Genomic DNA, 21,562 nt, shown 5'->3' with positions numbered 1-21,562 from the left:
TTCCTTAGAGTTGTTATGCAAATGAGATATAGACCTTTCTTTTGCAATGTCTTTGGTGTAACAAATCAATTTAACTTATGCCATTTATTATCATCTATTTCTTATTTTAAAATATTTTACATAATGTGTATAACATTTATAACATCATTTATAAGACACTGAGTCATATGTGCAATGGGGGAAATATATGTCTCTCTTCTGCTCCAATACACGCTTTCATTTTAAGGAACACATAGAATGGAAATTGTCACTGAGGAGAAAAAGAGAGTATAGGGAGAAAAATAAAAGCCCAACCAGGTACCCTATTCAACTATCTAACCAATTAATTGACAAAGAGAAACCTATTTTTTTAGATAGAAAACCATTTCTATGTCATTTGTAATTTTTATCCATTGATATTTCATATCCAATAATCAAATCTCTTAATAAATATTTACATAAAAACCAAAACTGTGCTCTTTTCTGGATTGATGTATAATTGAGAAGTTTAAAACTTTAAAAAATTCACTTGAATTATTTTATATACATATATGTCAGTTTTACTTCTCTTTCATTTTCTGAAAAATCTTTTACATTGCTTTTATTTTCATTTCTGTCAAAAGGAAATTTCAATAATCTCAATATTCTTTTCTTATTTTGTTTTGCATTTACACAATACCTTGTAAACAGAGAGATTTAATAAATTATCCATGACATATGCTAATGACAAAAATTCAGAGATGTAAATATATTTACATATGTGAGAACTACACTTATTTTATGCAAACTCTGCTCTCTGGAGTAAGGTGCTTGAAGCTGATTTTTAATTGTAATTCCAAAGAATCCACCAAGGAATACTGACAGATTTTACACCAGAAATTGGACCTGTGATTTCATTGATATAAAGAACTCTTTGGAGAGAAAACTCCTTCCAACTTTGCAGCTATATTCGCCTTTTCTAAAATATACAGTCTTAGACAATTGCTGGGGGGACTGTGAGGGTAAAGATCACACACCCAGTATGTATCAGAGGTGAGGCTTGAATACAGGCTTCCTGCCAGATCAGCTCCAATATTACCCTCTTTTTCCTCAACCTCTTCTCTTCTTGAATATTAAAATTCTTACATTTATATAGTAACTAAATCAGAGCAAGAGGTCTTATTTATAACCAAACAAGCTTAAAATCTTTCATTTCATTATCCTTGACAATATACTTATTTTCCAGGTATCTCTATTCACAGAAAAGATACATAATGTACAAGATTGCATAAAAAATTCCAAGTAGATCATCACTTGCTTGTTCTGTATTAAAGCATAGGAAAAGAAGACAAATTGTTGCATAAAATGAACAAAGGAAATAACTGATAACCTTTTAAAATTAAAATACTGAATCAAACCTTGATGAAGTTTACCTTTCTGTAAAGAGAGAAAAAGAGAGAGAAGGAGAAGAAAGAGTCACAGAAAGATACAGAGATTCTGACAAAAAAATTGATTTACAATCCCTGTAAAAAACAAAACAAAACAAAACTCTAAAAGAGTCATTAATAGTTGTCACTAGGATTATATGATTTAGAGTTGGGAAGGATCAACTCTAAACTCTTCATTTTGCAGATGAATGAAGAAAAAGTATGGCTTAATAATACTACTATTAACTCACACACTTATATTGCATTAGTATTTGCAAAATACTTTACAAACATTTGATTTCATTGACTTACTAAAGGTAGCATGGGCTAGTAACAATCAAGTTTTAAACCCAGTCATCTGATTCCAAATTGTATGTTCTTTACACAATTCCCCACTTCCTCCCACTTTATTTCTTTATGCATGTCTTTGCTAATGTCCTAAATTTGGGTTCCAGATGGTCTAAAAACTCAAGTCCCTCTTCATCCTGCCGATCACTGCAACAGCCTACAGAGCCAGCTACAGATCCTTTTCCTTCATAGTTATATGAAAGGACATAGTCTTTAGAATACTTATGCTCTTCATCTTGTCCACAGTGATACACCTTCTGTAGATGAAGAAAAGACATTTTATTATCATTTTTTAAAAAACACCTAAACATATTCACATAAAAATAATTTCTTTGATTTACCTTTTATTGTTTAATTTTTAATCAGAGTGTGTCCTCTAATGGATTCCTACATATAAAAAATGCACATGATTGGTCTAAATTATATTCATATTTAAAATAAATATTTAGCAAATAAATGTTTCTAGTGATTTACAAAGGTATAAATTAAATTATATATCTATTATAAAAATAGCTAACATTTTTCCAGTTAAACCCAAAAATATTTGAGGTCTTTAATTTGTCTGCTAAATAAGTGTTTTACATATTCAAGAGAAATTATGTTGTCTGTAAGGTTTACATGGAGTTGCAGAACTATAATATTTGAATACTTTAAACTAGGTAATGTTTATATTAGGTGATAAATCTCTACAGTAATCAAAATGGAAGATAAAGAATCAAAATAATCATGTCATTAATCATATTAGCTGATGTCAAAAGTTGTTCTGAGTTCCCCATTGATTATTGAATGCACTTGATAGTCACATATATTATAGTTGTAAATTATGTGCTTTAGTGCCAGATGCTTATTTTAAATTCATCAAATGTATTTCTAATTTATAATAAGCTCATCATTATGCAAACCTTATTTAACTTCATATTACTGATAATATTAAAGCAAGAAAGATGTCACTAAAATCTTTATCCCTCACTAAAATATATGCCTGTCCATAAATATCTTTGTCTAATATCTCTCTTAAAAGGTAATGGTAAAAGAATTTGTTGAAGAAAAATCAAGGAAACCATAAGTTATAAGCTGAAAAATCAGATTAAACTGTAGCACATTGCTATTGAGAGTAACAGGATGACCAGCAGCATCAAATACACTGAAGTTTGTCATACATATATAATCACACTATGAAACACACACATATATAATGTGAACTTGGGATAATAGCTTACTTCACCAAGGCGAGGTTGGGTAAAACTGTGCCAGTCAGTATATGCATATCTTCCAGTATCCACCAGTCCCTGTCCTGATCCTTTGTATGATTCCAATGTCTGATGTCCTCCACTTTTGGTTGATTCCAATGTGTAACCTTTGACCATTTCAAAACTTTGTTGCCCACCGGTTTTGGTTGCCTGTCCACCAAGTGTCCCAGTGGAGATAATCGGCTCAGAAATATTTGTAGTTTGTGTGGGAAGTCTAATATTTGCTTCCTAAAGATAAAATTTTAAAATCATATAAAATAATGTTAATAATTTGATTTTATTCCTTTTATAGATTTTTCATTTGATATTTTCTACCCAATAAGGTAAAATCATAAGACTCAAAAGTTAGGTTTTTGTTTAATATCCCAGTGTGAAATGAAAACAAGCAAGGATCCTTTAAAATTTTAAATATGATAAACATTTATGAACAAAAAAAGACCTGACCTATAAAGTAAAAGAATAAATTGGTATTTTGTTATTTCTATGGATTTAAAAGATTTCATATTATGTCTATAAAAAGCAAAGATGTTTACTTGAAATTAAATTTTATTTAATAATAAAAAAAGGTGTTGCCTCACTTGACCAGCAAGAAGGTAAAATGGAAGCTTTATATAATCTTTTCAGTGTAAAATTTCAAAAGAAAATAATTAATGTAGGAATTACAGCAGATTCCATAAGACAAGAAGGCAGAGTTTTACTCCCACCACAGGGTTTTTAAAAAATAGAAAATTCATTAATAAATATCAGAAAATTTGTACATAAAGATCTTTCACTGAGGACTACTCTCCCAAATAAATCTACATACTTGCTATAGTTAATGCAAGTCATCTCTTAGATTTGTTTATGGGGATCTGGATGTAAGAATCTCTTATAATTGTTGTATATTTGCCTAAAATACCTCCCCTATGCTTGTCTCATCCCAGAAGATGCAGTGGATATTGATTCTGCCTACCCATATAAGGCAAGGAGAATGAAGGGATAACATAACATCACCCATTGCCATAGGCAAGAAAGGCAGAGCATTGACTCTAATGAAAAAAGGACGAAAACCACATGGGGTCAGGCCTCTCTTCCCCGAGGTTACTCATGGCAGGGACTCCAGCAGATGACTCCATATTTCCCAAGGTAAAGAAGCTGAAGTTGCTAAGGAGCCCAGACTGTGCAACAGTGGAAGGATATACCCAAAGAGTAAGTGCAAGATAAATATAAGAAAAACATTTAAACAACATAAATTTTAAAAGATTTTTTTTCAGTAAAAGTCATCTACCCAAACAGATTAATGAACACAAAAGGACCCCTCCAAAAAAAAATCAAATCCAAACCCAAATCTTACAAAGGAACCAAAATATTTTAAACAAATACTATAATATGAAAGAAGGGAAACTGTCATAACTTAATAAAGACAGAATCTTGTGGACTCAAAATTACATTAGTTCAGAGTTGGAAAGGATCTCTATATATTCTAACCAGTTGATTATTCTCAAAAAAGAGCAAAATGTTATCTTTATGTCAAGTTATGGTGTATCTGATTTTGGCTGATTAGATCAATTTGAGCTTGAAATTCTCTGCCACATTTGGGGTGGATTCCCTAATTTTGCACATATTGAATTTCTTCTGAGCTACTTCCATTCTATTTTGCTTATAGAACACAGTACCTTTTCTGATGAGGGCATGACATGATGGGGGGAAAAGGGGGTCCTGTGCCAGTGTCTTCCATGTTGTGCATTCAATTCTAAAGTTCTTAAAAGAATCCTTGAGAGTGTGCTTATATCACTTTTTCTGACCACCATGTGACCACTTGTCTTCTGTGAACTCTCCATAAAATAATCTTGTTGGCAAGTGTACATTTGGCAATTACCTAACAAATGGTCACCCAGCCTCTACTTTAAGGCCTTTATGAGATAGAAAGCACCATTTCCTTCCATTGGACCTTTGTATAGCTCTAATAGTCAACAAGTTTGTCATTACTTCTATTCATTTTTCCTAATTCTGCCCTCTGGGTTGGCCAAACAAGACAAATCTAATCCCTTTTCTATATAACAGTCTAAAAGTAATTGAAGAGAACTATCACTTTTATCTGAACCTTTTTCTTTTCTGGCTAAACAAGCCAAATACTTTAAATGATTACTTAAGCTTTCAAATATTTTGAATGACTTACAGTCAAACTATTTAAAAAATTATCAACAGTCATTGCCATGACTTCTCTATATCAACTCACTTTTCATTATTTCACACCCTGGCTTATGACCTTATTATTTGATTAGAATTGCACTTGCCAAATATATCAATAATCTCTTATTTTCTAAGTTATTGGTCTTTTCTCACTACTTATCTCTCTTGATTTTTCTATAGCATTTGATATTGTTTACCATCCCATTTCCTAGATACTCTTTCCTCATTCTCAAGCCACAATCTTCCAACTTTAATTGGAGCAATATGGAAGGTGAGGAGGAAGCCCAATATTCACCTTATGCATTGTGCTCCAGAAGAATCGAGCATATTTATATTTATATAATCTATAAAATAATAAAACTAAAAAACTATGAAACCAAAAAATCATAAAATAATAAACTAAAGAAAAAATATGAATAAAAGAAAACATTTGAATGCCACTTTGAAATTTATCACAAAATCTAAAACAACCTCTCAAAAATATATAAAATGTTTTACCATCACTTCTTCTCCTGGTGCTTCTGTATTTGATACAATTAAATTCTGTTGAGCTATATCTTCTGGAAAGCATTTTTGTACTGTCTTCTTAGTGGTAACACAGAAACATGCAAACAGGACACCTAAAACAAAGTACTTGAGTTAAATCTTCCATTTGTCTAAATTTTTATTGGATGGCTTTCTTTTGTGGATGCCCCCAAGGTTCTTAGCTTATTGATAAGTTGTAAATTCCTCTCAAAACCTTTACTCTTTCTTACAACTTAAAAAAAAAACAAAACAGATAGACACATTGGGAAAGACAGTAGTGAATTTTATAAAAAGATGTTAACAAATTCATACATTTTAGTTTCTTTATCTTGCTAAAACAATGATTCATATAATTAAATTATCATTAGAAATCTAAATTTAAAAAATATAGAATTAGACCACCGATTCATTAATTTTGTTCACTGATAATACACTCAATAAGAGTTTAACATAATACATGACAAAATAGACTGATAATTACTTGATTCCAAAAAATAAGAGAATTTTGGATTCTATGTCCAGTGCTGTTTTATGAACTTATATGTCAGGAAGTTAAAAGAATAATAGTAAGCCATCCAATATAAAACTTCCTCTCTGAAAGATTATTGGGGAAACAAGGAAAGAAAAATCATAGAGGAGGTTAGAGGTATCCACACAAATAATATAATAGACCTTTCAAAGCATTAGGTTCTTTCCAGCTCCTGAGTTGCTGTGCCCTTTTTAGAAATTACTGTGCCCAATTTAGAAATTGACTGTAATTCTCCTTTGGGAAGAAGACCAAATCCCAACCAAGATCACATAGGTGATAGTAAGTTGAAATGAAATTTGATTTCAAATCCTCTGACCTCACATTCATTGCCTCCCACTCCCTAGTAGCACATATCCCCTTTTGGGATCATTTGAGGTAGAAGAACTATCTCCACCATTTTCTTCATCATTCTGATCTTTCCCTCTCCTACTTCCTATTGTACCCTTAATTCCTTTCCATCCCTCCAAGTTCTCAGTCAGTTGCAGTATTTAAAAATAAAATTAATCATAAAACAAAACATAACAAAAACTTTGGGATATGATTTCAATTGGGGGTGGGGTTAAAACTATATAGGGAAATATAAATAATTCTAGGCTTTGAATATATTCCATTGCATCAAATTGATCTTGAGATTAAATGATCAATGGCTTAAATAATAATAGTTGACTTTATTTTGTGCTTTAAAGTTTGTAAAGTGCTTTATAAATATATTTTTTGATATTGTATATCAAATGTACCTTATGAGGACCTTATGAAATAGGTACTACAAGTTATGTCCATTTTATTGGTGCTTAGAGCATACAAGTGATAGGATCACATGGCTAAGTGTTAGAGGATGGTTTTAAACTCATCCTCTATTACTTCATGCTACTGCCTCCAAAGCCAATCCCAAGTTCATAACATAATGATTAAGAAAAACTGCAAATGTAGACATGATCTGAATTAACTACACTATAAAACTCCTTGGAGGAACTATCTTTTATTTATTTGACATTTTTCTACCTCTCTACCATCCATCAGTCATATTCCACTGCACACAAGATATGAAATTGTATGAGGGAGGATGAAGCACATTAAAAGAAGACTATTTGAAGTTCTGTCCTATAGCATTTTAGTAAAGATGAAAAAAAAACTGTCACTTATAATTTCACTATTTTATTACTGAGAACAGTGGCTTTACTTCATGATGCCTGACTTCTACCCATTAGGGTGATATTATTTAAAGCAGGAGTTGGCCACAAGATAAGAAATCTGTATTTTTCAAAGTACATATATTTAATTTATTTCATTAGTTACAATTGCTAATAGCCTGAATGAGCTACCAAGGCACCTGAGACAATAAGTTACAGAACAATAGTGGGCACTTGGACATTGGTGTCTATTGGCCTATGTGTGCTCCCTAATTAGGTTAAGAGCAGGTTATTAGGTTTCATGTAGGCTTTGGGGTCAAGCAAAATGCATTTAGATGATGGGATAGCTCTAGGGTAAAGTAAATTGGAGTGGAGGACAGCTGTTAGGTATTAGAAGTTTAAATATTTAAATAGAAAAGATTCAAGGCAGAGTGAGCATGAAGCACTAGAAAGAGAATTGCATTTGGAATCAGAAGACTTGGGTTCAAGACTACCATTCCCTGTGGAACTATAGGAAAGTGAAAATCACTCTAGAACTCAATTTCCTCATATGTAATGTCAGGATTAGACAAGATCACCTCTAAGATCCCTTCCAGACTTAAATCCATAATCCTATAGCAAGCCACAGACTAGACTCTTACATTTAAATTTGTGTTAAGAAAATTACTAATTCATATCTGAATAGCCATAGTTTTAAAGAGGAATAAAATTTCTGCTATGGATAGATTCAAGTATCATACTCAAGAATATATTTATTTTTTTTCCTTAAGGAGGACAATGAGTAACCCCTAAAACCATGGCTAGGAGATGATCTATGTGACTCACAAAAACCTTCCTAAGGAATCACAAAATGAGGTGCACTTCTTTTTTTGGTAGCGTGGAATATGTTAATCCTCAAACATGACAGAGCTGTCCAATGCCTCAGAGTAAGAAAAGAACAATGGTAGCTTTAAATTAAGCTATTCCCTAGCTATCTCCCTCAAGTAGGTATTGCTCAACCTCAGTTTCCCTATCTATAAAATGAGAACATTAGACAGTATGAAATTTAAGTCCCCATGTAGTTCTGTAATTAATTTTCTATAGAAGTTCATAAATTAGATATTATGAAAAAGGTATTGATGATCACAAAAAACCACATTTAATTTAATTTGAGGAAAGATAAAGTAAATAATTATACTTACATAGTAGCAGTGCAGAACCCAGCACCATTGCAAGGATAGCCCATTTTCCAAGACGTATATTTGAAGGTTCTACATCTCTCACCCGACCAGCAGGTAACTTGCAATCACTTGGTAAAGTACAATCACACAATCTGACTTGTAAGTGAGATACTTTACCAAGGCCATGCCGATCTTCTACTCTAATAGGCACTGAATAAAAATCACTCTTAAGGCCATCCTTTGGATGAATTATTGCAGATGTATCTGAATGAAGAGAAGTATTGACCTAATATTAACAAGACTTTTCAATGCAATTTAATAATCAAGTTATGTATTTTGATAAAAGTTCTTGGGTAAAAAGAAAAGTCATGTGGATATTTTTATTTGGAGTTACTCATTTATTTTGAGCATAAAAGAGATGGAGTTATCCCTTAACTTAAAGAAAAGCTCAGTTTAAATCTCATGGCATTTAAACATTAACAAAACAAACAAATTGCATATTCCTATATGAACATTGACACATTTTTGTCCTTAAAGGCTTTATCCATTAAAGGATTTGCAGAGCAGGGAAGCACATGCAATGTTGTTTTTTTTTTTAATAATACTTTTCTACCTTTTCATAATATCTGAGATTGTTACAAACTAATGCTAACAATTTTCATTGCAATAAGAAGATATAAGGATTTTAGTGGATTATAAGTAGAAACATTTCTTATCTTTACATACCAGACTTTTTTCGTATTGTCCAAAGTTTATTAGACTGATTGTCCAATATAAATTCAAAAGGTGGACCATTTCTAGGTCCATCATGATCCACAGCTTCTATCACACCACCTTCATCCCCATGACGACAAATTGTCACATTTTTCTTAATTATTGGTGAATTATCATTTTCATCTTCCAGAAGTACTACCAATGTACCAGTGCATGACCTGCCAACTAAAACAGAAGCATAATAAATATTGAATTAAAATTGATTTTTTTCATTTCATTATTCATACATTAAATGGAAAGATCTATAATTGGGATAACTAGGTGGTACAGTAGAAAAAATACAGGAAGACATAAGTTCAATTCTATACTAAAACATTTAGTATCTATTTGCCTCAATTTTCTCAGCTGTAAAATGGGAATAATATTTCTAAAATTGTTGTGAGTAGCCAATGAGATTATATTTATAAGTTGCTTAGCTTAGTTTCTGGCATATAGTAGGTACTATATATTCATCATAATCATCATTATCCTCGTCCTCATCATCATCATTATTAATCTTTGTCACTGATTAACAGCATGACCTTCCACAAAAATCACCTGATCTCTTTGGGACTTAATTTGGGGAAAGGACTGTAAAACAAGGAACATACCAGCCAATCTTAAAGGTCTTTGTTGGTACTAAGAGCAAAACTATTATTGTTCAAAGTGAATTCAAACTACTTTTAGATATTTTTATACTACTTTTTAATTATTTTCATCATTTTCTTAAATATACAAAATTTACCTCATCTTAAGTATATTTTATTGTTCCATGATTGAATGTTAAATCAATTACAACAAATTGACAATAAGGATATGGGGCTAAATCATTTTAAGTTCCTTTGCTGCTCCAAATCGAATATATAGGTACATATTTTTTGTTTATACTTCAAATATCTATTTAGTGAATAGAGTTGAACTGGATTAAAGAGAACTGATAAATAAAATTGCTTACATATAACAATAGTGAATCTTTTCATATTAATTAACATCAAAATATAATTTAATAAACCAAACCTTAGATTGGGGAATTGAACAAATATAAATATAACTGATTGCCTTACTGTTCTTCCTTGCTTAGAAAATAATCATTAGTTCATCAAATTAAATATGACTATAATACAGTATTTAGATAGAGAAAATTTCAAAATCAAAATTTTACAAGGAAATATTTGGAGATTATTTCATATTTAACAAAACAGATCTTATTTTTTTCCATGACTTTAATCAATGAAATAGTATAAAACCACTATACCTATTTAAAATGTTTTCTGTTCAAATATATATTTTAAAGTGACTGGGAAAAAAAGACTGCTACTCTATGTCAATGGTTTATGACAGATTATGAAGCTACAACATGTTACTTCACAAAATAAGGAAAAGGATTTGGGAAATCTTAAAGCAATATTTAAGGATTGAAAGAAGTTAAACAAAACAAGTCTTATAAAGATATAACTGTACCTGCAAGAGAAAGATGAGAGATAGGTTAGGTGATGAAGTCTTCTGATTGAACTAGAAGAACCATTCCAAAGATAAAAGTGTAGGATATGATTACTTTTGAATAATGTACATTTAACTTTATATTTATATAATTATTTACTCATCCACCTCTAGATAGGATTCAGATTAGATGCCCTTTGAATTATTTTCCAATCTGAGATTCCCTATGCAAGGCTATCTTCCTTCTATGTATGATCTCCAAATCCACTGATCCAGTCCTAATTTGTCTCCTGAACTAGTCCTGGAATAACAATGGTCTGATCTCTACCTGGTTGTTCTGTGGACACAGAAAACTCACTATGTACAAAAGAGACACTGTGATTTTCCCTCTCCCCCCCACCCAACCCTGGCCATTGGCAGCTAGATGGTGCAGAGTTGGTTCTGGAGTCAGGAAGACCTGAGTTCAAATCTAGTCTCAGACACTTACTAGCTGTTTAACTCTGAGCAAACCACTTAATCTCTGTCTGCCTTAATCTATTCAACTGTAAAATGAAGAATGCAATACCTCCCAAAATTGTGAAGATCCAATGAAGTATTTATAAAGCATTTAGCACAGTGCCTCACACCTAGTAAGAACTTTTAAATTCTTATTTCTTTCCACTTTTTTAAAACTTATTTCCTCATTACACACACACACACACACACCTGAATTTAGCAATATATCTCCCTCATCTGTGCCTTTACAAAGGGAACTCCTTTTGCTTAGATTACACTACTCTCTCATCTCTCAATAAAATCCTTATTTCTTTCAAGATTCAAATCAAAGACCACCCCATTATTCTCTTAATTATTAATGCCCTTTCTACTTAAATTGTCTTGCATTTATTTCTACCCTGCTGACAAGGACAAGCAGTTCAGGGCACCTCTACACTTTGGAACATGTCATACATTTTAGACATGATTGTGAGATTAGCCACTAGATGTAAACCATTTTCCCAGAATGTCTGACAAACAACAGTATCAATAGCTAGGAGGAGGAGTGAGAAGTTTCACTCTTTAAGCATCACTGGTTACCCATACTGTCTCTGTGACCCTAAGTGACTAATGTAGTCCCTACCGATTTGATAATTTATTAGTGAGCAGCCCAACTGGCATGACTGATACTGATTCAATGAATACATCCCAAAGATCTAAAAGAACTGACATGTAGTAGTAGTAGTAGCAGAGCAGCAGTAGCAGCAGCAGCAGCAGTAGATGTAAGGACTAGGACTAGGACTTGTAATACTAGTAGTACTAGTAGTAAGAAGAGGAGGAGAAAGAGAAGGAGGAGGAGGAATAGTAGGAGTAGGAGTAGCAGCAGCAGCAACACCTGATACTTATATAACACTTCAAAATAGACATATTTCTTGCCAAACCACTTTCTATGCTCTTTGAAAAACAAAGGAGAAGGGTGAGAGATACTACAGAGCTGCAGAAATGTGAGACAAAGATTTTCAGAAAACCAAAGAACATGAAGTCTTCAAACTATCTAGGCTAAAAAAAAGTAAATTTTAATTCCTAGGAGAAAATAGTCAAAGTAAAAGGGAAAATCTCAAATTGTTTATTAAAAAGAGAGTTTGTGAAACTTAGAAATTGAAGTAACAAAAATCATAGCTTCTTCCCAAACAAGTCAGGGCAGATTATCTTCATTACCTTTTCTGACTGGGTTTTGATGCATATAAATCAAGAGAATCTTTTAAATATGAACTCCTAGATTTTTGCACATTTGACAAAATTTCTTTATTTTCAACTTTAGGACAAGATAGAAAGATATAGACAAGATTAAGATAGGTGGATTTAATTTGAATGACCAATGAGTAGTGATGAATCAATGATCAGATGCTATGTTGGAGAATAATCTCTGGTGGAACATCTCAGGAATCTTTCTTTGTTCTTGTACTATTAACATTTTTATAAATAACCACGATTAAGTTATTAATGACATGTTTATAAATTTTACATATCATATAAATCTGTGAGTCAAAGATAACATATTAAATAATAGCATTCAAAAATATTTCTTTGAACAAAAATGGGCCAAATGAAAAACTAATTTTAAAAGGGATAAATATAAACCCTTATATTTGGGCTCAAAAAATAAATTGTAAATTCAGTGTATGTGGGAGAATTCATGGTAATATAACAATTTGCGTTAAAAAAAAACCCTAGGATTTTAGTAGACTATATTTCAATGAGTCCACAATTTGACATGGTAGCTTTAAAATGTTAGAAAATCATATTGCCTTTGGAGACATAATCATCATTATCTTGATCCTACATTTAGGATATTAGGTTCAGTTTGAGTCAATTTTTAGGAACAATATTGATGATCTTCCAAAGGAAGGAGGGGAGAATGATAAAGGAACTAGAGACTTTGGTATATAATGATCATTTGAAGAAATTGGGATGTATTCTTAGGCTTAGAAAAAGAGAAATCTTAAGAGTTTCATGAGAATTACCTTCAAATACTGGAAGGTAATGTTGAAGAATAATAGCTCACAAATTTTATAAAACTTTAAAATTTAAAGAAAATTAGAAGAGAACATTATTCTCACAACAATGACATGAGATTTGTTGAACAAGTATTATTATCCCAATTTTAAAGATAAGGAAATTGAATCTGAAAGAGATTGTCCTTTCCATAGAAGTTCAAATATAAAGTCTCAATACCAGGATTTATAGGAAGTCTTCCTATTCCACATTCAGTGAATGTTCTTTCCATTTATACCCTCACATTATGAATTAATTATTCTATTCAACCCCCTAGGGCAGAATTAATGATTGTAAAAAGGAACATTTAGGCTCCTATAAGAAAATCTTCCTGAAAGTTAGAACTGCCCCAAAATGAAATTGGCTACCATAGGAAATAGTGGGCTCCTCATCAGAGTCTGTCTTTGAGTGAAAGATGGATGAATACTTGCCAGGAATCTTGTAGAAAGGATTTCTGTTCAGAAACCAGTTGTAGAAAATAATTTCTTCCAATTCTGCAATTCTGAAATATTATATTTTTCATATATGGTACTCACCACTATCTATTGCAAGCACTGTGACATTGTATTGGTCATTTTTTACAAATGGTGACTCTCTGTCCAGGATTTTAGTGGTTTTCATATTCCCTGTTTTTTCATTAATTTGAAACCAATTAGCTTCATCTTTTAGCTTCTGATACCTAATTAGCAGATGTGAAATGAAAAATGATATATTATAAGATTCATCATATAGGAAATGCTTGTCCCCTTTCCCACATTCCCTACATATGAAATTAAAAATAAATGTGACTGAAACATTCCATACCTTAAGCCTTCACCACTGTAGGTGTCTGGGTCATGTGCTTTGTATCCAAGGATTTCTTTCCCAACCCCCATACCATCTTTAGATTCTATAACTGTTACAGGAGGCTGGCATTCAGGTCCCTCATCACTATCTTTGACATTGACAATGACAGAAGTTGTGCAAGTCGTAATGCCTTTGGAGTTTGTTCCCTTAGAGAACTCAGCTTCATTTACTACACCAACTTGTAAAATTACTTGGCGACTGATTTCATAATCCAGTGGCTGTTCAATCAAAAATATCTTATTAGTCAGAGAAAACAATATATACATAGTAGATCTATTTTTTATTTGAACTATAATTTCTAGGCATAATAAACAAAAAGTTTGGGAATACCAAAGATATGCTCAAAATAAAAATTAAAGTAACTGGAAACTAACTGGCCACTTTCAATAGACTTTCCCATACAAGCTTATGAGATTTAGGCAAATGTTTTCTATGTTACTTCATATTGTTTCGCTGATAAGTTTCAGCCTTCTTCCTTTTTTAAAAAATCTGCTCTTAATTACAAGTACAAATGCTAAAGAAGTTGTATAATACTACAATTTGAATAGTCTCACATTCCACATAATGCTGCTTCCCCCATTTATATAATACAAAAGTCATTAAATCACCAAGAAAACAGAAACCCATTAGACTAAGGAGATCTAGTAATTCATTAAAGAACCACTGACACATTTTTTATTTTATTTTTGGAAAAAGCAAAAATATTATAAATACAACTCATATATTGAACTACTCAAGTGGTTCTGTTGGAAATTCCCTTCAAGTAAACAGAATTCAAATCTGCTCATTCTGTAGAATTTTCATTATAAAAAAAATCAGTATTATTTAATCAACTACATGAGTGTTTCATACACACATATTTTGTGTATATATAACTACATAGTGTGTACATATAAAGTGAATATATATAAATATATATAGTGTGTATATAAATATATATATATTATAATTTGAAATCCTATAGATATAGAGATAACAAAAATGCTTGAATTTTATTTATTTACCTTGACAACACACAAGATGCCTGCATTTGTATTAGGATCAGTAGTGATTTGGAATTGTTCCTTTTCATTTCCTTTTAGGATAATGTATTTAGCTCTTGAATGAGGAGTGTTAGGCAAATCCTTGTCCTCTATGTCCATGCGCAGAATTTCTACATTGATTCTGTTTTCTTCCACCTCTGTCACATACTGAAAAAAAATTATAATTTCATCATATACATGATTTCTAAAAGCAATATTCTGTTCACACATCTCCTGGCTTCAGCAAGAGTTAGGTCAGATTGACAAGTATTTATTAAGTGCTATGTGTTAGGCTCAATGAGTTCTAAGTGCTAGAATACAAAAAACCAAAAACTGTTCCCCAAGGAACTCAAAAGCTAAGGGAGAGAGAAAACAAGCAAACAACTATATAGTTATGATATACACAGGATAAATTGGAGATCATTTCAGAAATATTAAGGAGGATTGGGTAAGATGTTTTACAGAAGGTAGGACTCAGCTGAAACTTGAAGGAATTCAGGAAATGCAAGAAAAGATGAGGAGGGAGAGATAAGGAGGGAGAGAATTCTAAGTATGGGAGACAAATAGTGAAAATGTCTGGAGTTGGGAATTGGAGTGTCGAATAAGAAACAGCCAGGAAGTTAGTGTCTCTGGAGAGTAAGGTGGAAAAATATTGAAAATGTAGGACTTCAACTGGGGGGAGGCAGGTATGTTTGATCCTGGAAGTAACAAGGAATCATTGGGTTGTATTAAATGGGTATGTGAGTGGGGTAATGTGGTTAGACATCTGCTTCAGAATGAACAATTTGATGCTAAATGGAAAATGATCTGGAGTGGAGAGTAGGGAAAGATTTGAGACAGAAAGAACAACCACTGGACAACCAGTATTGCAATAATACAGATGTGAGGTGCTGAGGGCCTATATCAGGCTAGTAACAATATCAAAGGGAAAAAAGGAAAGTTTATGAGAGATGTTAACAAAGTAGAATCAGTAAGACTTAGCAAAATATTGGAAGGAGGGAGGATAATAGTGAGGAACTGAGGATGACACAGAAGTTATAAGTCTTTATGGTAGCCTTTGATAGTAATAAGAAAGAGAAAAGAAGGGAAGGTTTTGAAGAAAAGATAATGAACTGAGTTTTGAATATGTGGAATTTAAGGTGTTTATAGAACACCTACTTTAAGATATCCAGTAGTCACATGGTTGTAACAATTTTACTTAATTTATTTGTTCATTACCATACAATCAAACTATCAAAGAATTATTTTGTAGAGATAGAAAACAGTCACAAAATTCAATTTGAAGAACAAAAATCAAGAAATTTCAAGATTTGATGAATTGATGAAAACAATGTGAAGGAAGGAAGAAAAGTAGTTTCAGATTTTAAAAATCACTAAGTAGTAATCATAAATACAAATCTGGTAATAATGCTAATAAGTAGAGTGGTACATCAATAAAAAAGATTAGGTACACAACATACAGTATTAAATGACCATAGTCATCTAATATTTGATAAACCCAAAGATCCAAGCTTTGGGGGTAAGAACTTATTTGACAAAATTTGCTGAGAAAATTGGAAAGCAGTTTGGCAAAAACTAGGCATAGAACAACATCTCATACTTCTTTCACAAGATAAAGTCAAAATGGAATTAGACACAAAGAATGATATAAGTAAATTGGGGGAACATGGAAACATGAACCTGTCAAATCTATGGATAAGGGAATGGTTTATGACAAAACAAGAGAAAGAGGAAATATAGGAAGTAAAATGGATAATTCTGATTACATGAAATTAAATTTTTTTGCACAAATAAAACTAATGCAGCCAAAATTAGAAGGAAAATAGGGAACTGGGAGTGGAGGGGAATTGCAACAGGGTTCTCAGATAAATGTCTCATTTCCCAGATATATAGAAAACTAAGCCAAATTTAATTTTTTTTTACAAAGAGTCATTCTCTAGTTGATAATGGTTAAAGGATATAAACAGATAATTTCCAGAAGAAGAAATTAAAGCTATGCATGATCATATAAAAAAAATACTCTAAATCACTATTTATTAGAGAAATGCAAATTAAAAGAACTCTGAGCTATCACTTCACACCTATCAGATTGGCTAATATGACAGAAAAAGATAATGATAATGCTGGGGAAGGGAGTGGAGAATGTGGGAAAATTGGGAAACTAATATAATTTAATTAAACCATTCTGTTTTAACATCCAAATTAAACATCCAAAGGAATACAAAACGTTGCATACTCTTTGATGCAGCAATACCACTACTAGGTCTGTATTCCAAAGAGATCAAAAAAAAGGGAAAAGAACCTATTTCTTCAAAACTATTTGTAGCAGCTCTTTTTGTAATGACAAAGAATTAGAAAATTAGGAAATACCCATAAATTGGGGAATGACCAAACAAACTATGATATATGATTGTAATGGAATACTATTATGCTATAAAAAATGAGGAGTAGGATGGTTTCAGAAAAACCTGGAAAGGCATATGAATTCATACAAAGTGAAATAAGCAAAACCAAGATAATATTGTAGATATTAACAGATTTGTAAAAATGTTTAATAGTGAAAGACTTGGCTACTATGATCAAGCAATAATCCAAGAAAATTCCAGGTACTCATAATTAAAAATATTATCCTCCCCTAGAGAGAGAAAACTGATAAACATACTTTTTAAAAACTTTATTATTATTATTTTGTTTTGTTTTATGTTTTCTTTTGCAATATGGCTAATATGGAAATTTAAAATAAAATGAGATAATTAACTTTAGCTGCTTATGAGTAATCCCAAGGTAATGTTGCCTTACCATATTTTAAAGAATATATTTTCTTGTTTAAAAATTTTGCAGTTTAAATCTGGCCTCAGAGACAGCACTTCCTATCTGTGTGACCCTGGGCACCTAACCTCAATTGCCTCAGCAATAACTAAATAAATAAATAAATGAAATAAAAATAAAAATAAAAATTTTGCAGTTTTATATTACCATATACATGTTTTGTTTTTAATTGTTCAGTCTTACCCCATATGCTAATCACTTCTCCCCATAGCAAAGACAAATGAAATTAGCCTTACTTTGTCTCTCTCTGTGTCTCTTTCTTTCTCTTTCACTCTCTCTCTGTGTCTTACTTTGTGTGTGTGTGTGTGTGTGTGTGTGTGTGTGTGTTGGTCTCTATCTACACCAAAGGGAATTATGGGATTTTGTATATTTATGCATATAATATAAATACATATGTACATACATGTTTATATGCTTATAATATATAAATTTAATGTGTATATGTATATATATGTATATTGTGTGTGTGCTTGTGTGTGTCTATATGTCTGTATTCAGCTAGGGCTTGGGATTTAGGAGTAGAACTGCCTTAGAAATTCTACTTCCTAAACATTATCTTCTTTCCTTTCACATTTCTCAGTAGCTCATGCATACTAAACTTATTTGTCCTTATTATGACTTTTGTTCTCTTAATTCCTACCTTTTTTTAGTCTATTTTTCTCTATGTCCACCCTTGTTCACAGCCTTTGGTAGAGTCTTCCAAGCTTGTATTGTGACAATATGGCGATGTCACTTTGGTCCTTTTTGAGAATGAAGGACATCAATCAACCAACCAATCATCCTTCACTCAATGATCTACTAGTTTAGTGATTCACAGTTACTATTACAGAATTCCTCATTCCTTTTATTTAACACTATTTCAAACCTAGTAATCATGTGCCAGTAGCCTCATGAGTTTATTTAGGGGAGAAGGCAAAAGTCTTTATGGTGAAGATAAAAGTTTCTCCAAGTACAGTTAGAAAGGAATAATTCTCTCCTTAATATTCTGGATCTTTTGACTCATTAGTTTGAAATTAAGAGGATTATCATAATATTCCTGTCAACGTACTATTTTCTTTCCCACATAAATTTTGCTACCATATATAATATAAACACTAAAAGGTCAACCATAATGACTGTTCATGGTCTCACAAACCTATCAATTTCTGAGGCAGAGGATGGATATGTGGAACATTGTGAAACTTACAGAAGTTTTTTTGAAAGTTGGAGCATTGTCATTTTCATCTTTAATGTCAATAGTCAGTGTTGTTGTACTTGATAAACCAAAACTCTGGCCAGCCATATCTCGTGCTTCAACATGCAGTATATATTTAGGACATATCTGGGGGGGGAGGGAAGAAAGAAATATCAAAGTCTGTAATGTTCCTCGTTCCTATAATACACAAAGCCTTAAAGTTAGCATTCACAATCTCTAGTGTAATTTGCAACCTTTTGGGGACAAATAATAATAAAAACTAGCACTAATGTATAACACATTAAGATTTTCAGAGCTCTTTCCACATATCTCATTTGATCCTCACTACAATCTGGGAAAATAGGTGATTATCTCCATCTTAGAGTTGAGAAAATTAAGGTTTAGAGGTTAAGTGGCTTGCTTAGGATCATACAATTAAGTAAGTGAATGAGGCTCAATTTGAACTCAGGTCTTTCTGACTTAAGTCCAGCACTCTATTCATTGCCTCACTTAACTGCCTTATAAATATGATGGCCACATTAATCAAATGTAAGCATAACAACAAACTTGAAAATAATGTTTTAAAAATCTATTTAGAAGGGCAGGACAAAACTCTCATGGAGAAAGATTTGGTTTAACTTGCTAAATGGTGTGATAAGAAAGAAATTCCTAATTCTGATTGTAAGTGATTCTTGAAAAATTTTAGGTGACAATCAATTTGCTTCTCTTTCTTTGGAGCTCGCCATTTCTTTGGAAATGTTTCAGTCTTGATTATGCATTTTCATAGACAGAAATGGAGCAACTTGGATATTTCCTTTATATTTCCACTTAATTTTAAATTTCTTAAATTTTTGCTTGGCTATTTTCACATCCTGAATTTTGTTTTGCTTCCTATTCTCATGTCCTCCATTAAACAATACTGTCTTATTTCTGACTTTTTAAGAGAAGATAAAGCAAGGAACCTAATCATGTTTGCCATTTCAATTTGACTTTCTGTCACACTTGTAAAATTTTTGATTTGCTAAAATTTGCATCAATTTTATAAATGGGCTTTTTTCAAATTTACCTTTTCCCAAGTTTCTTTTTCAGTTTGAGCATAGAACCTACTTGGTTTCATCTTTTGATTTTTTTATTGTTATGGATTTGCTTCATCTGCTTTTCTAACTTGACTTATTTGATTGGATAGTTTATCTTCTATCTTCTAGAGATACTGTTATAACATTGATGCAACCTTTTATCTCCCCTTTAATATTGCTTCATCTTTTTTAAGTTGCTTGCCCATTGTAATGATTGAACTATTAATATATTAAGTGGACCAATATAAACTCATATAAACAGCAATTTTACAAAGATAAATGTACCAATTTTATGAATAATAATCAATTTCTACCATGGACTTTTTACTTTCAAAAAAGGAAAAATGAAAAGGGAAGAGATAAGAAAGAAGAGGTAATGATGCTTATGACAGTGATCTTCCCACGTCATCTATATCATTCCAAACTCTCTTGAAGCATACAGAAAGGACTTTAGGAAGCAGGCAACAAATTTCCTGGCAAACAAATTTAATAGATACTCCAAAAGCAACCTTACAGGAACCAAATAGTCATCCTAGTTGTGTTATTCATCACACACACACACACACACACACACACACACACACAGCATTACTCAGAAAAATTGAAAATAATTTACTTCTCTGTCAGGTGGGAATATGGTAGTGATCACCCCCGTATCTGGATGGATTGCAAAATGCTTTGGGTTTTCTGGAATCTGCTTTAAAATGGTATATTTCAAACGAGTATGTAGTGTATCAGGCTCATCCCTGTCTTTGGCCACTACTTGTCCCACCGAAGTACCTGTAGAGATAAATCAAATTTTCTTGGATAACTGAATGAGTGATGAAATTATTATTTTTGATACATATATGGTTATAGATCATTCTTTTCAAAAGGTGAGAAATAGAATGGTTGAGGCTCATGTGATCATATTCTGAAAATTTTTGATTGTTTACAAAATTTTAAAATAAACTTTCATTAGATGCCTGCTTTAATTAATGTAGTTTGTTTCCAACTTAATCTATGTGTTTCCTATTCATTTGTAAGTATAGTTCTCACCTACCTCCAGACAGAGAATTGATGAACTCTTAATGCAAATTGAAGTATATTTTTGCAGTTTATTTTCCTTATTTGGCTTTGTATGGCTAATATAGAAATATATTTTGCATAACCTCATCTGGATAATTGATATCAGATTGCTCATCTTCTAACTACATAAGATGAAGGGAAAGAGAATTTGTGGCTCAACATTTTTTTTAATTAATCTTAAAATAAATAAATAAAGCACTTTTAAAAAGCAGGTCATCACTATGCAGAAGAAAAAAAAATGATTAGAATTAAGACTAAGTGATAGTACTCTTTTTGATGAAGCCAAAGAAAACATACCTGTTCTTAAAAAAAAAAATGGAATAACA

At 31.8% G+C, this 21,562-nt stretch overlaps 1 protein-coding gene across 3 annotated transcripts in view; it reads right to left on the bottom strand.

The window, feature by feature from the left end:
- Nucleotides 1-722: 722 nt before the first annotated feature.
- The window catches only part of DSC1 (desmocollin 1), a 38,145-nt gene continuing 17,305 nt past the window's right edge, over nucleotides 723-21,562 (bottom strand). For 2 of the 3 annotated variants that reach the window (XM_031946486.1, XM_031946488.1), the window contains 10 exons: nucleotides 20,785-20,948; nucleotides 19,105-19,239; nucleotides 15,072-15,257; nucleotides 14,026-14,285; nucleotides 13,758-13,900; nucleotides 9,226-9,438; nucleotides 8,521-8,763; nucleotides 5,654-5,775; nucleotides 2,954-3,211; nucleotides 723-1,990 (listed from right to left, as the gene is read on the bottom strand). In XM_031946486.1, coding sequence (XP_031802346.1) covers nucleotides 1,793-1,990; nucleotides 2,954-3,211; nucleotides 5,654-5,775; nucleotides 8,521-8,763; nucleotides 9,226-9,438; nucleotides 13,758-13,900; nucleotides 14,026-14,285; nucleotides 15,072-15,257; nucleotides 19,105-19,239; nucleotides 20,785-20,948 — 1,922 coding nt within the window. In that variant the 3' untranslated portion in view covers nucleotides 723-1,792. Of the gene's footprint in view, nucleotides 1,991-2,074; nucleotides 2,121-2,953; nucleotides 3,212-5,653; nucleotides 5,776-8,520; nucleotides 8,764-9,225; nucleotides 9,439-13,757; nucleotides 13,901-14,025; nucleotides 14,286-15,071; nucleotides 15,258-19,104; nucleotides 19,240-20,784; nucleotides 20,949-21,562 lie in introns of all 3 variants that reach the window. The other variant, XM_031946487.1, reaches the window with a different exon arrangement.

Source organism: Sarcophilus harrisii, chromosome 1 (assembly GCF_902635505.1).
Source record: "Sarcophilus harrisii chromosome 1, mSarHar1.11, whole genome shotgun sequence".
NCBI classification, from domain to species: Eukaryota; Metazoa; Chordata; class Mammalia; order Dasyuromorphia; family Dasyuridae; genus Sarcophilus; species Sarcophilus harrisii.
Note: the sequence above shows the minus strand (reverse complement) of the source record. Positions and strands in the feature narration are given on the sequence as shown.